General features: G+C 37.5%; 1 protein-coding gene across 13 annotated transcripts in view; it reads right to left on the reverse strand.

Moving 5' to 3' along the window:
• The window catches only part of KIAA0825 (KIAA0825 ortholog), a 429,759-nt gene that overhangs the window by 255,897 nt on the left and 159,248 nt on the right, over window positions 1-14,614 (reverse strand). For 12 of the 13 annotated variants that reach the window (XM_045022167.1, XM_045022166.1, XM_045022168.1 and 9 more), the window contains 4 exons: window positions 13,213-13,383; window positions 3,335-3,429; window positions 1,383-1,610; window positions 62-327 (listed from right to left, as the gene is read on the reverse strand). In XM_045022167.1, the coding sequence (XP_044878102.1) occupies window positions 62-327; window positions 1,383-1,610; window positions 3,335-3,429; window positions 13,213-13,383 (760 nt within the window). The remainder of the gene's footprint in view (window positions 1-61; window positions 328-1,382; window positions 1,611-3,334; window positions 3,430-13,212; window positions 13,384-14,614) is intronic. The other variant, XM_045022174.1, reaches the window with a different exon arrangement.

The following is a 14,614-nucleotide window of genomic DNA, read 5'->3' on the forward strand; positions in this document are numbered from 1 at the left end:
GAAATGGAATCAACGTTCCATATTATCTATATTTGAACTAAAACATATTTAAAGGACTCACTTCTTGCTGGTATCTCTCATTAAATTATCATACATCATAAAATGCTGAAAGACATGTACTGCTGTAGAGAGAACAGCATACAAGTTTTGAAGTGGAGCCTTGGAGGGAACTTCTTTGCTTCTCTCCTCCAACCTTTCCAGGACAGATGTTGCTACTTTGCAGCACGCCTCTACAAAGTTTGCTCTAATTTCCTGAAGAGAATCATCTCTGCATGCCAGAGCCAGTGGAAGCACTGTGTCAAGTTCTTCCATGATGTCAGAACAAAACTAGGGCGAAATAAATGTGGCATCAAGTTATCTTTACTCTGACAGCTCTGTATAATTTATGTATGCCAGGGCCAAATTCTTGAATAATGAAATTGGCACAACATAAATATATTGAATCAGCCTTATAAAAATTTCAATCTCTGGTATAGAAGGCAAAACATTTATTTATAACAACGTGAATACATCAAATATAACTTCTAAATCTTTGTGCTGTATACCAGCACAGTACAGGCTAAGAAATACTTAAGGATTTAACCTTATATGAGAAAATGCCCTAATTTTGCTCATGCCCTCTCATCATATATATTTAATGGCGTTCAGAAGATAAGACTAATTACTTCCAAACAGGGATAATTCTCTAAACTATTATATCATTTTCAAAAGCAATGTTTTAATCAATTTCTTGCTGCTAGTTATAGGTTGGACATTGTCATCTTCTAGTAAGTATGTATTGTTCTCAATAAAGCCATCTTACTAAAAGCCTGTATGCTCCTTTAACTAAACATTTAATAATTCTGCTTAGTATCAATTGCTTTCCATCCTAAATAGGTAAAACACTTGCAAAAATTACAACATTAAAAAGCTTTCATATATTATATATCCTTAGACTAACCATTTAATTAATCAACATATCTGACCTTTTAGCCAAATCAAAGAACTCCAATTTGGCCATAATATTGGTTATGCTGATTAATTAAATGGCATGCCTAAGGAAATAAATACAGGAAATCCTTTTATAGCAATGCTTCAAATTTGCAAGCATATCATCATCAAATTGGGATGTAGTGCCACAGACACTAATCGGAATGGTTTTGAATCCTTTTGATGCAAAAAATAATAGGGGCAAAGTTAAAAAGTTCATTTTGTTTAGTACAGACTATGTGTTAAAGTATAACACAATGTTTGGCATTGTATTGTAATGCCTTTCACTTTCCTTTTAACTCAATTTATATACAACTTGGAATATTAATGGCACTGTAAGCACTTCAAAGCTTGGATGGCAAACAACCTTGGCATTCTGTCTCTCTGCAAACTTCAGATCTTTGGATACCTGCCTTTGCTATTCGTTTTGGTTGTTCCTCCTCGTGGACTGTTTCCCAGGACTCTCTCATTTGCTGGATGTTTACTAGGCTCATTGTATAGACTGCAGCTGAAGACTGTTCTTTCTGCTCAAGCTGAAGAATTTTAGTTGAAAAATCTTCAATTGCTATTGTTATACAGTGCGCCACAGAAGAAGACAGGTCTTTAAATGCATTCCTCCAGCTAAAATCCAATAAAGTAGTCTGAAATATAAATGTATATGACATAAAACCAAACTCAGCAATGAGCATTACTGTTGTTACGGTTCCAATCTTATATAAGTTATGTAGAGATACTCTGTCATACTATGAAAGTCATTCACCTAACTCGGAAAATACAATTCACAAACAATGAACTAACATTAAAAAGCATACGTATTCTTAACACAGATTAATACATATAATAATGTTTCATTTAAATTGTCATTGGAGTTAATAAAAATATCAAAATGTCATTTCTAAAAATCTATTTCAATAAAACTACCTTTATTTGAGCAGCAGGCTGCACTTTACTTACCACATAAAGCAACCTTTAAATTCAATATATTTAATAAAGTCAATTAAATTTTATAGCCATTTTTATAGTTTGCAACATCAGACACCATGTAATATTCTCTCTTACTTCCTTAGCATGCTTATAACTCAAAACCAGGAAACCAATAATGTGAATGGTAAATGGTTTAGAGAAACCAGTTTTGGCATACCGATGCTAGAATTTGTTTCTTTAGTGCTGCATTTGCCCACAGTTTAAACTAGTCTACATCGCAGGAGTTCACAAACCTGGCCAAAAAATTTGAGACCTCTGAGGTGGATCTGAGGAATATCATGGACCACCCCCTGGCTCATACTAATTCTGCTTTGCACTGCTCTGATGGTGTAAAGCCATCTTAATGCTGGACAATAATGGCCATCTGATAATGTCTCTAGTTTAAGGGAAATATTTCAGGGCCTAACCTAACCGGCCTCTGACATAAGTGGCATGGTAGGAGAGGGAAGGAGACAGGACTCTAACAACCCTAGCTGCTGCAATAGCCTATTGTGCGCGTACGCTAAGAAGTTAGGCATTATAACCAGCCAGAAATAGAAAAAGCGCTTACATTGCTCTAATTTGTGTCAGGGACTTAATTGATCCCAGAGCCCACCTCACAATCTGGGGAGAACAAAGGCAGCATAATACCACTTTCTCCACATTGTGTTCGGGTCCTGTGCTAGGTATAGCTCATCTGGATCAAAATACTTTTTATAAAGACAACATTCAAACGCAAGTCCTACAAACAGATCCAAAGTGTATTTAAACAAGCTGTTTGAGTCCTAAAATTTGGTACTGATTAATAAAATTCCACTACTGGGCAATGACTGACCTGGCATGTCTTTTAGACCTCTTAAGTCCCCTAAACTCAACTCCAATGTTTAATTGGTAAATGGAGGACAGACCAAGCCACTATACTGCATATGCTTTCTGCAAGGATTACAGCACTAAATGACTAGTAAAGGAACTAACAGAAACTCTAGCAGTAAGCATCTGCATGATCAGCTACTAAGATTTCAGTACATTTTGTCAGCCTATGGTATATTCAAGAACGCATGGAATGTTAAATAAAGACTTTTATGTTTGTGCACGGTTTTGGTTTTCCTCTTTGTAACCGTGGCATTGTGTTCTTCTGATAATAACTTTGTTACAATATAATGGGTATAAAAAAATAAAAATAAAAAAGATTATCCTCTGTCTCTTTACATACAAATTTTGTATAGGATTTTTTTCATCCTGAGCTGAGATTCTGCAGTCTAAAATTAATTATAATATTCACAATTAACTTCTGGAAACAGGCGTTTATAATGAGTATGCCAACAGAATCTATATTGGTGACAGAGAGAAAAAGAAAAAGAAAAAAAATCCTTATAAAGTCCAAGACTCTTTTCATACTCACCTCTTTTACCTGAAGTAACTGTTCAGGAAGCACACTGGTTTCATTTGCTCTAGTTTCCCCTATTAAAAGCTCCCCACTAGCTTTCTTCAGAACTCCTGCACAGTATGATAAAGGGGATCAAAGTTAAGATTAATTCTGTAGAAAAATCTGCAGCCTACAACACCTTCTGATATATCAATATGTAGAATAAAAAAATTCAACAAGATGTAGTAGAATACTAATGTTGTGATAAAGTCAAATTCAGGTTATACACAGCTCCTTTTATATAACCTTATGAAATCCACATCCCATTGTATTCATATTTTACACATATTCATAGATAATGTATAAAATATAGTCCCTTTTGCCATTAATTCATTTTTATACTGATTGTGCAGTCACCTGTTTCTAGCGAGAATAGATAACTTTAGAGCAACTGTGTAAAAATTAATTTCTGTTCTTTGTTAAGTAAATTAAATAAATTATGTGGCACTATATATTTTAAACATTTTAGTGATTTTAAAATTCTGACACAATAAGAAACAAATGGCAGCTAATTAGTGCAATTATTATATCCAAAATAACAATCAGAGTAAGTACAGACTTCTTTAGAACTAATACCTCATTAGCAAAGCCCAGCATATATGGCCCAGTCACATACCATTGATCTCAATAGGAATTTCACCACTGATTTAATCTGGTGTAAACCAATAACTGGGACAGAGGTCACAAATTGAGGACCCGGTCCTGCAAACACTTACACACATGAATTGCCCCATGCAGTTATTTGCATGTGTGTTTGTATTATCTGGCCCTTAGATTTACAGGGCAGAGGACATGTCTGTTCTATGTTCTGATCAGCACTAAACATACCACCAGTGCTCAACAAGTAAATAAAAGCAATGTAATTAATAATTTAAACATCCTTTCTTTTCTTAATATATAGTTTACATACCACACTGGTGCAGGTATTACTAATTTACTATGTCTTATGTGAAATTAAAGACAAAAAACAAGGAGCACTAAATGATAGAATGCTATCAAGCATAGCTAAAGAGTATTGTTAAGAGCATATATTAAAAGGTCTTCTGCAGCTTGAAGGCATTGGCAATATGTATGCTCAAAGTTTGGGGAAAACATCTAATTCTTTGAGATCCTAAGGATCTCATTTGTCTAAAATGGATTTTCCCTTTTCCTTAGACAGTGCATCCTTTGAAGGAGGGTATTTTGCTTATGCTCTTAAACAATGTTCCATGGCTTGGAATGACTTCCTCAAGTCCTGTCTTGAGTTATGTTAATGCAACTAGTTCCAGGGAAAAATAAATTTTATTTTTAGAAAAATGAAAAATAAAATGGCAGAATATAAAGATGGACAAAACTAATCAAGTCACCTACTTCACCGCTTTCACACTGCAAGTAGTTCTCTGCTATACATTTAATTCTGCCCGTTTTTAAATGCATTATGAGATGGAGCTTCCAATGCTTCCTTTGGGAGATTGTTCCTTATTTTTATGAGTTTGCTCTCAGGAAGTTTCTGCTGATATTCAATCTACCTAGGAATAATGAGCTGACACTGAGAAAGAAAATTTATACTTTCCCTTACTATGTTAGATAGTCATCTGCTTGTAGCATTCACACCCTTTCAGTGTCAGAAGACTTACAATCTCTTATTGTCAAGTAAGCAATATAAATTCACTCTTTTAATCTTTTATCAAAAAGTCAAATGACTAGCCTCCATTTACACTGACCTTCTGAGAACACCCTCCTCCTTGTTAATATTTTTAGTGAACTTACCAGAAGTGAACACATTTTGAAATAGATCATCAACTAGTATAAATTGTGATAGGAGCCATGATATTTTACACTAATTAAGGATCTTCCCCCTTAGTCTACAGCAGAGCTGTGCAGAGACGACCAGTTGCTTGTTACCTGATATGTTTGCATAAATATTCCAGAACTGCTGATATATCTCAGTAAAAACTCCTGTGCAAATTACACACCACTATCAAACTTAAGTCCTTTTGGGTTTCTCCCTCCAAGACCAGATTCTAGCACAGAGTAAACCTTCTCCAAGTGCCCCTCTCCACCAACCCCAGACAATTTCGGTGTTCTCCCTTGTCTAGGTCATTACTGAAGACTAGACCTAACACAGATCCTTTCAACATCCTCAAAAATAATAGTTAGTAAGGTAAATAATACTAGAACCAAAGCTACCTGCAGGTTGGATTGCCCATCTATATGATAAGGACTCAGCCAGGATTTTTATTTTAACTCCACTAGAGATAACAGATTCTGAAGAAAATGAAGAATATCAACAGAAACATCATTAATAAAAAGAAAAACTAAAAATATTTTAGTAATAATAGATTTGAAGTCCTCCTAGGTTCTGTGCTCCATCGTGGACTTCTAATTTGTTCTCGCATACCAAACAGAAGAAATATACATCTCCAAGTAAAAGTCATGTCTTTCTAAGTGTAAATTCCATCTTCCCGTCAGTTTGTTCCTTTGGAAAAAAAATATTTACTATAGAAGCTATAGCTGCATCTACCTTTGGGACCAAAGCAAAGATCATATTTGTCTTGCTGAAGTCTGTACAACTTCAAACACTGTCTTTTAAGATGATGCACTTTGTAAATTTCATCCTATTTTCCTTTTATTATGCTTTCTAGAAATGGATGTAAAGTAAAAGATTTCTTCTTCTTAAGCTGTGAAAGGAAGACCTTTGCAAATCTTTTTGGTCCCCTGAGGCAAAGCTTGTAAACCTAAGGGCTTGACAACTTTGCCCAGGGTGTTTCAAAGAGCTCCACCGGAAAAAGCTTTTCTTGGCACTCATTATCAGATCTGTCCAAAGTTCACCTTTCTCACTGGAATGGAAAAAAGGTGAGAGAAAGATGAAAGTGTGTTAGATGTTTTTGATTTTTAAAAGTCTCAACAAGAGGCTTCTGAAAAGCCAGAGGAAAGAGAGAAAACGCATCTTAAAGATGGAAGGAAAATGCAATTTGTCAGTGTATTCTTCATTCTAAATAAGGATCTCACACTTAATCCTGACTGCTACTGAATGTTCCAGGTTCCTTCAAATAGAACACACCTCCTGTGATGCTGAATGTACTAGGTATGTCTGAACATTCCAGTGATTTCAATGGAATGTAAATAGATGAGAGCAAGTGTGGTCAAAGACCAACAAGGAAAGGGTTAATTATATCCACCCCCTGCTAGAGAGCCCTGATGGCCAAACCTACCTTTTTCTCAAAAGGATAAGAAATGTAGACTTGCCCTGGTGACACACTACAATTTGGTGGTCAAAGCGCTTTCACATTCTATTTTTAGTGGTTTATGACTTTCCCCCAAAAAAATGCTTTTTGGCAGAAATTCCTCATGCATATTCGCCTCTCGGAAGTATATTGTTTTAGCAATTCTAAAAGCAAATTCTATATATTGTTGAATTGGTGGTGCACGAATCAAGTATTTATATCAGTTAAATCATTTTTCAGATACCTTATTAGTGGTTGGATACTTGAAGTATATTTTGGATTTAAGCTTAAAACATGGTATGTATGTAGTCCTCAGTGAGGAATACCTGCTTTTGCAATGTTTGAAGATAAAGTAGTCAAGAAATAAACCTATGAAGAATTTAAAAAGCATACTGAAAATAAATTATAATAGAGAATGCAATACATAGATCATTTTTGTTCATCTATGTGAAACAATTTGGGGGATTTAACCTATTGAATACATTGCACAGAATTCTAGACACAGAACTCTCAAATGAAGTCACAGAATTGTCCATATCACCTCAGTACAATTGCTACAGCCATCTCCCTACAGAGTTCACTTTGGTTCAGTGTGTCCCTTGGTGCTATTGTCTGCCATGGGGTTACCATAAGAGAGTACTGGTGGGCAGTACTTCCCTGTAACATCTATTTTCAATCGCCTAAATTGATCTTCTAAGCTTTCCATTGTTCACTCTGCAAAGAAACTTGTCTTGTTGGCAGTGTGAACTATGTGTCTTTCTTTTCTTCACTGTTCTTTTTTTGGTTCACAAGCAACCTCCTACCAAAAGCAGAATCTGCGGAAGAGACTACATCCAAGCAATAATGCTATGAAAAAGTATGAAGAGAAGCCCAGGTGGCCACCTTGCAAATTTCCAATGTGGAAGCCTTCGACCTCTCCGCCCAAGAAGCAGCTCTAGTACTAGTGTAATGAGCTTTACAAACCCTGGGAGCCTCTTTACCCTTAACTACACACGCCTCCCTAATACAGTCCCTTAACCATCTAGCTAAGGAACTCTTAGAAGCCATTTGACCCCTCTTAAGACCCCCTAAGAGTACAAACAATCTGTCAGAAGATCTGAAATCTTTGATTCTTCTGAGATAAACCCTAAGTGTTCTTCTTACATCCAATTTATGCAGCCATTGCTCTTTGTCATCGCTGGGTCTAGGGAAAAATGAGGGCCAAGAATCCTCCTGGTTTAGATAAAACTCAGATACCACCTCTGGCAAAAAAAAAAAAAAAAGGAACTGTCCAAAGAACTACTTTATTTCTGATGGAACTTTACAAATGTTCTAAATATCAAGTCTGAAGTCCCCACATGACATTCTGAACTAAGAACAACTAAACTTGTTATTGCAACAGCCAAAAAATATTCAGTTACTTCCTGGTATGACTTAAATACAGGGCTAATAAGGGCCTCTACAGATACTCAATATAGCCAAGAGGAAAAAGAAACAAGTGTAGGGCCTCACTCTATTTGATGTCTGGGAAAACATTATATCAGTGCAATATTTGCTTTTTTATTATTTATTGTACAAATCCCCAAATTACCTACAGTGCTAGTGCAAACTCTCATTGAGCTAACAAGTACATTATTTTCTAAGCCCTCTAATAGGAAATAAGATACTTCCAAAAAAGTACACAAGATGGCTGTTACTTTTCCTAGTCCTATACCACAAGCAGGACATCTGCCAGCCTAAAATAAAGTATCCTTGTTAGGTGTATTTAAGCTGTCCTTCTAATCGAGGCTTTATCAGTGAGACAGTGATCTAGATTAATCAGGATAATATAGGATATTGACAGAGAAGATCTTATTTCCCTTCTGGATTCTTGACAGAAAGCTGGAACAACTGTAAACATAGTTCTCATTCTCCCATATCAGATTATCTTTCAGGTAGCCACTAAAACTGAAGTGAAGATAATGCTAACTAATATTTTACTTCTCAAACACTGTTTTCTTATTTCTCTGGCCATGTCTGCACTTCATATTTCTTCTTAGTAATTGATGTACTTCAGAATGGTTTTCTGAATAAATCCAGATCACCTTAATCAGAATAGCAAGTCTGAAAATGAAGGTGTTAGCTAGTCACACTGCCCTAATCTGTATTAAATATATCATCACATTTGTTAAATGGTGACCAAAATTTTGTACTTCCTTTGGAACCACGGGAGCCTTCCATCCCAGAATGCTGCCACTGCAGCTGATCTAATGACACTCATCTATTCAGATATGGAAGCTAGAGCCACCACTTAGGAGACAATATGAGTATACAGACAGTCAGAAATGAGTGGAAAAATTCAGGAAAAGAAAAGCTCAAACCATTCAGCACCAACAGTTTTATGTAAAGTTAAGGTCATGTGTGAGTGTTTGCAGGGTCAGGGCCTAAATATGCCTCATGGAAAACAGAACACTTCCTTGTTAACATTCCTTCTTTCAAAATATATATTACTCTAAATAACTAGATAAAAAGGTATTACTGTACAAAATATATTTTGTTAAACACAATCATGTTGTTTTCCTGTTTTCAGAGTTTCTTAGAGTAATTACACTTGTATCCAAGAAAAGAGAAACAACTCTACAATTAATGTAGTTAAGTAAGGCATACAATTTCCTGCTAACAGGGAGAAAATATGATAGAGTGAGAAAGAAATTCATTCCGCATTGAAATCAATAGGAAAAATGGAAGGCATTGAATACCAATTTTAAATGAGCTTCAATATATCATGTAAAATACTTTTATGTTAATTTAGTGTTGTTTTAACACAAAATGATTTCTATTTCTTTATTTTACTGACATGGTGTCCAACAGTTTCAGGTTAAGAATGCATTGCTCTACTCCAGTGGTTCCCAAACTTTAACAACGTGTGAACCCTTTTCACTAAAATGTCAAGTCTCGCGAACCCCCTCCTAAAAATGAATATTTCCAGGGATTTTCTCCTTTACCTGAGTATAAGTTATAAAAGCAGTGATCTTGGCAATATTAAATTTGTTTTTATGACATGCTTATTACACACTGTTTATTATTATTATTTATCATTACAGTATTTTCATTACATTATGAAAATGGCACCACTCTTCCAAGATCTCACTTTTGTAGGGGGAGGGATAGCTCAGTGGTTTGAGCATTGGCCTGCTAAAAGCAGGGTTGTAAATTCAATCCTTGAGGGGACCACTTAGGCCTGGTCTACACTAGAAGTTTATGTCGAATTTAGCAGCGTTAATTCGACTTAACCGTGCACCCGTCCACACCAGGAAGCTAATTAGTTCGACCTAGAGGGTCTTTAGTTCGAATTCTGTACTCCTCCCCAACGAGGGGAGTAGCGCTAAATTCGACATGGCTATGTTGAATTACGCTGTGTGTGGACGAAAATCGAACTTAGTTGCTCTGGGAGCTATCCCACAGTGCACCACTCTGTTGACGCTCTGGACAGCAGTCCGAGCTTGGATGTTCTGACCAGCCACACAGGAAATGCCCAGGGAAAATTTGACACGCTCCGGCGCCTTGTGGATGTTCTGCAGGACCACAGGCAGGAGGACAGAGCCCCCCTGCACTGTATCTGAAACCGCCCTCCCCCGCCACAAAGTCCCAAACCCCCCTCACCCAAAGTAACAAGAAGGAGGGGCGACAGGGGCCGTGAAAACTGTCACTGCACCCCTGCAGAGTGCACAAATACAAGAAGGCTCTCATTCCCTAAATGTTGAGAAGTCCTTCCCTTCCTGGCTCACCGAAGCCCCAATCCCACTTTCATCCCCTAACTGTGTAGTTGATTATTAAAAGTAGTTTGCTGTTAATTACTATTTCCGTCAAGTTTTTCTACAGAAGACTGTCTGTGAAGGGGGAGGGGGGGGGAGGGGATTGTTAATTGCATAGGACAGTCACCTTTACCAGGGTACAGACACGGGGGCAGGATCAACAGCAGGTCACACACATAGTGCAGTCAGTAGGCACCATGGTCGGTCTGGGAGGTGTTTTCCATGTTCTGTGTGGGTGGGGGGTACGTGACTTTGTGGCATGGGAGGGCGGTTACAGAACTTATGCAGCGGTCCTTGTCCTGGACCACAGAGCCACGCAGCAGGGGAATCTGTAACCGTCCTCCCCCGCCACAAGGTCACGTAGCCCCCGCACACAGAGTCCCGAAAAGGAGGGATGGCAGGCTCCGTTGAAATAACCAGTCCGGCACTGCAGACCGCTCTAGGAGCAGGAGCCTATCATTCCTCGAGTGTAGAAGCGGTGTTAACATCACTGCACACCCTACCCACCACAGCCTGCGTCCCTGTTTCAACCCTTTAACACAAATTCATTAATAAAGAAAACGTTGTTAATTAATGTTCCATTAACTTTATTTTTAAACGTGTGTTGGAAGGGGGGAAACGTGGTGAACGGGGTACGTAACCGCAGAAGAAAGTCAACAGTAACTGAAGCAGGGGCAGGTTCAGCTTCTCTGTAAAGAAACTGAACAGTCACAAGTTACCCTGCTCCCTGAGGAACCTAGCTTTCAAAGCCTCCCGGATGCACAGCGCTTCCCGCTGGGCTCTTCTAATTGCACGGCTGTCTGGCTGAGCATAATCAGCAGCCAGGCGATTTGCCTCAACCTCCCATCCCGCCATAAAGGTCTCCCCCTTGCTCTCACAGAGATTGTGGAGCACACAGCAAGCTGCAATAACAATGGGGATATTGGTTTCGCTGAGATCCGAGCGAGTCAGTAAGCTCCTCCATCTCCCCTTGGGACGTCCGAAAGCACGTTGAATGATGACAGTTACCCAAGACCACCCTCGACACATTTTTCCCCCCAGCATGCATTGTGGGGAAATCCCAGAATTCAAATGGGCAGCGGGGACTGTGGGAACTGTGGGATAGCTTCCCCAGAGTGCACCGCTTCCAATGTCGACGCTTGCCCCGTTAGTGTGGACTCACAAAGTCTAATTAGTGTCCTTAGTGTGGACACACAAATTCGACTTTGTAAGGTCGATTCCACAAATTCGAATTAAGTTAAATCGAACTAATCTGGTAGTGTAGACATACCCTTAGAGATCTGGGGCAAAAATCAGTACTTGGTCCTGCTAGTGAAGGCAGGGGGCTGGACTCGATGACCTTTCAGGGTCCCTTCCAGTTCTATGAAATAGGTATATCTCCACATATTATATCACTTTGAATAAGCCTGTTATAAGACAAGGTTCCTATGTTTCATCAAGGAGTATTAGATGTGAAACAGCATGAAGGTATTTAAGAAGCCAACTCAAAGAGTTCCTCCTACACAAGCATTCAGGTCTTGAGCAGTCCAGGCAAACAACACATGTTACAACAAAGCTTAAACTTGTTCTTCATAATAATTTAAAAAACAATACTAACTGCCCATTTAAATTTAAAAACAGCAAAAAAGATCCACCTCTCTTTCCATTACTTATAAGGAGTCTTGAAGTTTAATCTCCTCAGATTAAATCTCCTCAGTGTGATAGATATTCTTGCTTTGATCTGCTTAGCTCTTGGAAGTCCAGGCAGTCTGGGCTGCTGGCCCCATGCTGCCCGGGGTCCCTAGGGACAACTCTGTCCACCATCAGGGAATGTTTCCCTGAGAACCCTCTGTAACATTTCACGAACCCCCAGGGGTTCACGAACCCCAGTTTGGGAACCACTGCTCTACTCCATTGACAAGTTGTGTGCCTCTCTATTCTTTCTTCTCATGTTTCTTCATTTTAGTGTTCTTAGACCATACTCCCAGAACACATTTCTTCCCAGCCCACAGCTTGGTGCAGAGATACAAAGCACACGACTCTACCTATCCTACTCTCTGAGCAGCCTAGCCTCATTTCTAGTGTAAAATTTTCTTGCGGCCTAGCTAAAGCTCTTGAGACCATCTACTCATTGGTGACCTGGTCTAAGTGCATTGGGTAAAAAAGCTGGGAAGGGGAACAAATTATAGGCACACCATTTATCAGCTAGTGGATTTTCTTCATCTCATTTCCCAGCTTGCAGGGTTACACATTTTCTTCATCTGATATTTCTGGAGATAGTCCAGTAATAAAATAAGGAAAGGGAAATACAATCAAAGACCTGATTCTGCAAATATTTACTTCTGGGCAAAGTGCTTATTGCCATGAGATGTCCCACTGCAGTCAATGGAACAACTCAGTAGTGTTTGCAGGATCAAGCTATAAATTAAAACAACTACATTTAAATGCACATTAAATTGACCTAAAATTAGTGTTCAAAGTTCAGTGATTTCCCCACTGAATATAAAAATTGCAGCCTCCATGGAACAAGCTCAGGAATATTCACAGCAGTGGAAACCTCCATATATTATTTTGTTATATATATGTAGAAAATGTTTATTAGGCAGCGTATTTCACTCCATATCAGAAATAATTATAATATAATCATATCTTTTACATACAAGTATCAATTCTTTCCCACAAAATCTACAATTTAAATATACATCTACATTATTTTAAATAAATATTTAATTAGATGTTGCAAGATACTAGTTTATATGGTGGGAGATTGGAGAAAAAATGCAAACATACTGCAATTTATTTTTATAATACTGCAAATTTAATTTAATTTGGAATTCATACAAAGTGATCCTTTTCCACAAACTGAAAACAGTAAGTGAAGAAAATTACACATTACCTTGAACATTTTTGTTCTTCTCAGTGAAACAGGGCCACAACAGAATTTCTGCAAAGAGTTCTTCAACTCTTTCTTCCATAAACAAAAAGAGTTTTATAAGCTGAGAAAGACATTTGAGTTGATACAAAGTTAAGCAGAAGTTCCTTCCTTTTCTGAGGCATTCTTGGGTAGCTGTCCAAACAAAAAGTCATGGCATTTATTTTATTTCTTAGTAGATATTATGTAAAATATGCTTATGATAAAATTAAATTTTATTAAAATACACTGTATAAAGTCAGTCTTATTATTTGTCATGACACAAGATAATCTAATATCATAGTCTGAACTGTGTCACTTCCCTTTTTAAAGGATCAGATCCCTGAATCCAGTGGAGATGCACTCAGTGCACAAAGGAAATGGGGGAGAAAGGTAGTGGAAAACCACTTTTCTGCTCCTCCAAACCTGGAGTAGGCTGGGAGCTGAAACAAACAAAGGACAAACTTAAAGGCTACTCTAAATTACAACAGTCAGAGAAGTCCCCTTGCAGGATTAGTCTGCCAAGCAAGGATCACCAAAGCAAGTTGCATTTCTGTTCCACCCATCTCCGGTCCCATTTCCAAACCATACGTCTGAGGGGATGGGAGAGAAAGAAAAGGAGTAAGTGACGTAAAACCTGCCACATCTGAGAAATCTCTTATTTCCATCTTTCGGCAGTATTCTTCAATTGCCTCAAAACTTGATGCCTCCCTCAACCAAAATTTCATTGTATTCTACTCTTTGATCTTGATTATGACCATTTGAAATTATTACAAATACAACATAATAAATCTTCTGTATCGATCAGATTATGGTAGATACCATAATCAAAGAACCATCAATACTGATCTGATCATAACCCACAACAAGATTGTTACTCAGTAAATATCTTGGCAGATTGTAGTGGTTGCTTTTTTCTTTTTGTCCTTCTCTGGTTTGATTCCAAACTAAAATAAAATTCACTAAGATGCACACATTTTGTAGACGAATGTTTTTATAAATAAAATTCTATATGATGCATGCAACCCTACCGTTGTTTGCAAACATTAAAATTATTTTTGTAATTTCTTACCTTACATACAATAATGTATTTTAAGCTTTTACTGTTTTCTCCACAGTAAATGCTGCTTCTTATTGGCAATGCTATTTAGCATAACTATGGCAAAACACACAAGGAGGCCTTACGATATATGTCAATTTTGCTTTATAACATATATTTATTTTACACAGTAATATCAATCAGAAGTGGTTTTTTTTAGAGTTGACAATATTGTCTAAAACTAGAAATCAGGAAGTTCAGTCCCTATATTAATGTGATCACAAAAAAAATCAGCTTTTGTTAGTAGAGTTTATAGTCCTTTGGTATATTTCATTTACATATGTCATA

This window comes from Mauremys mutica, chromosome 6 (assembly GCF_020497125.1).
Source record: "Mauremys mutica isolate MM-2020 ecotype Southern chromosome 6, ASM2049712v1, whole genome shotgun sequence".
NCBI lineage: Eukaryota > Metazoa > Chordata > Testudines > Geoemydidae > Mauremys > Mauremys mutica.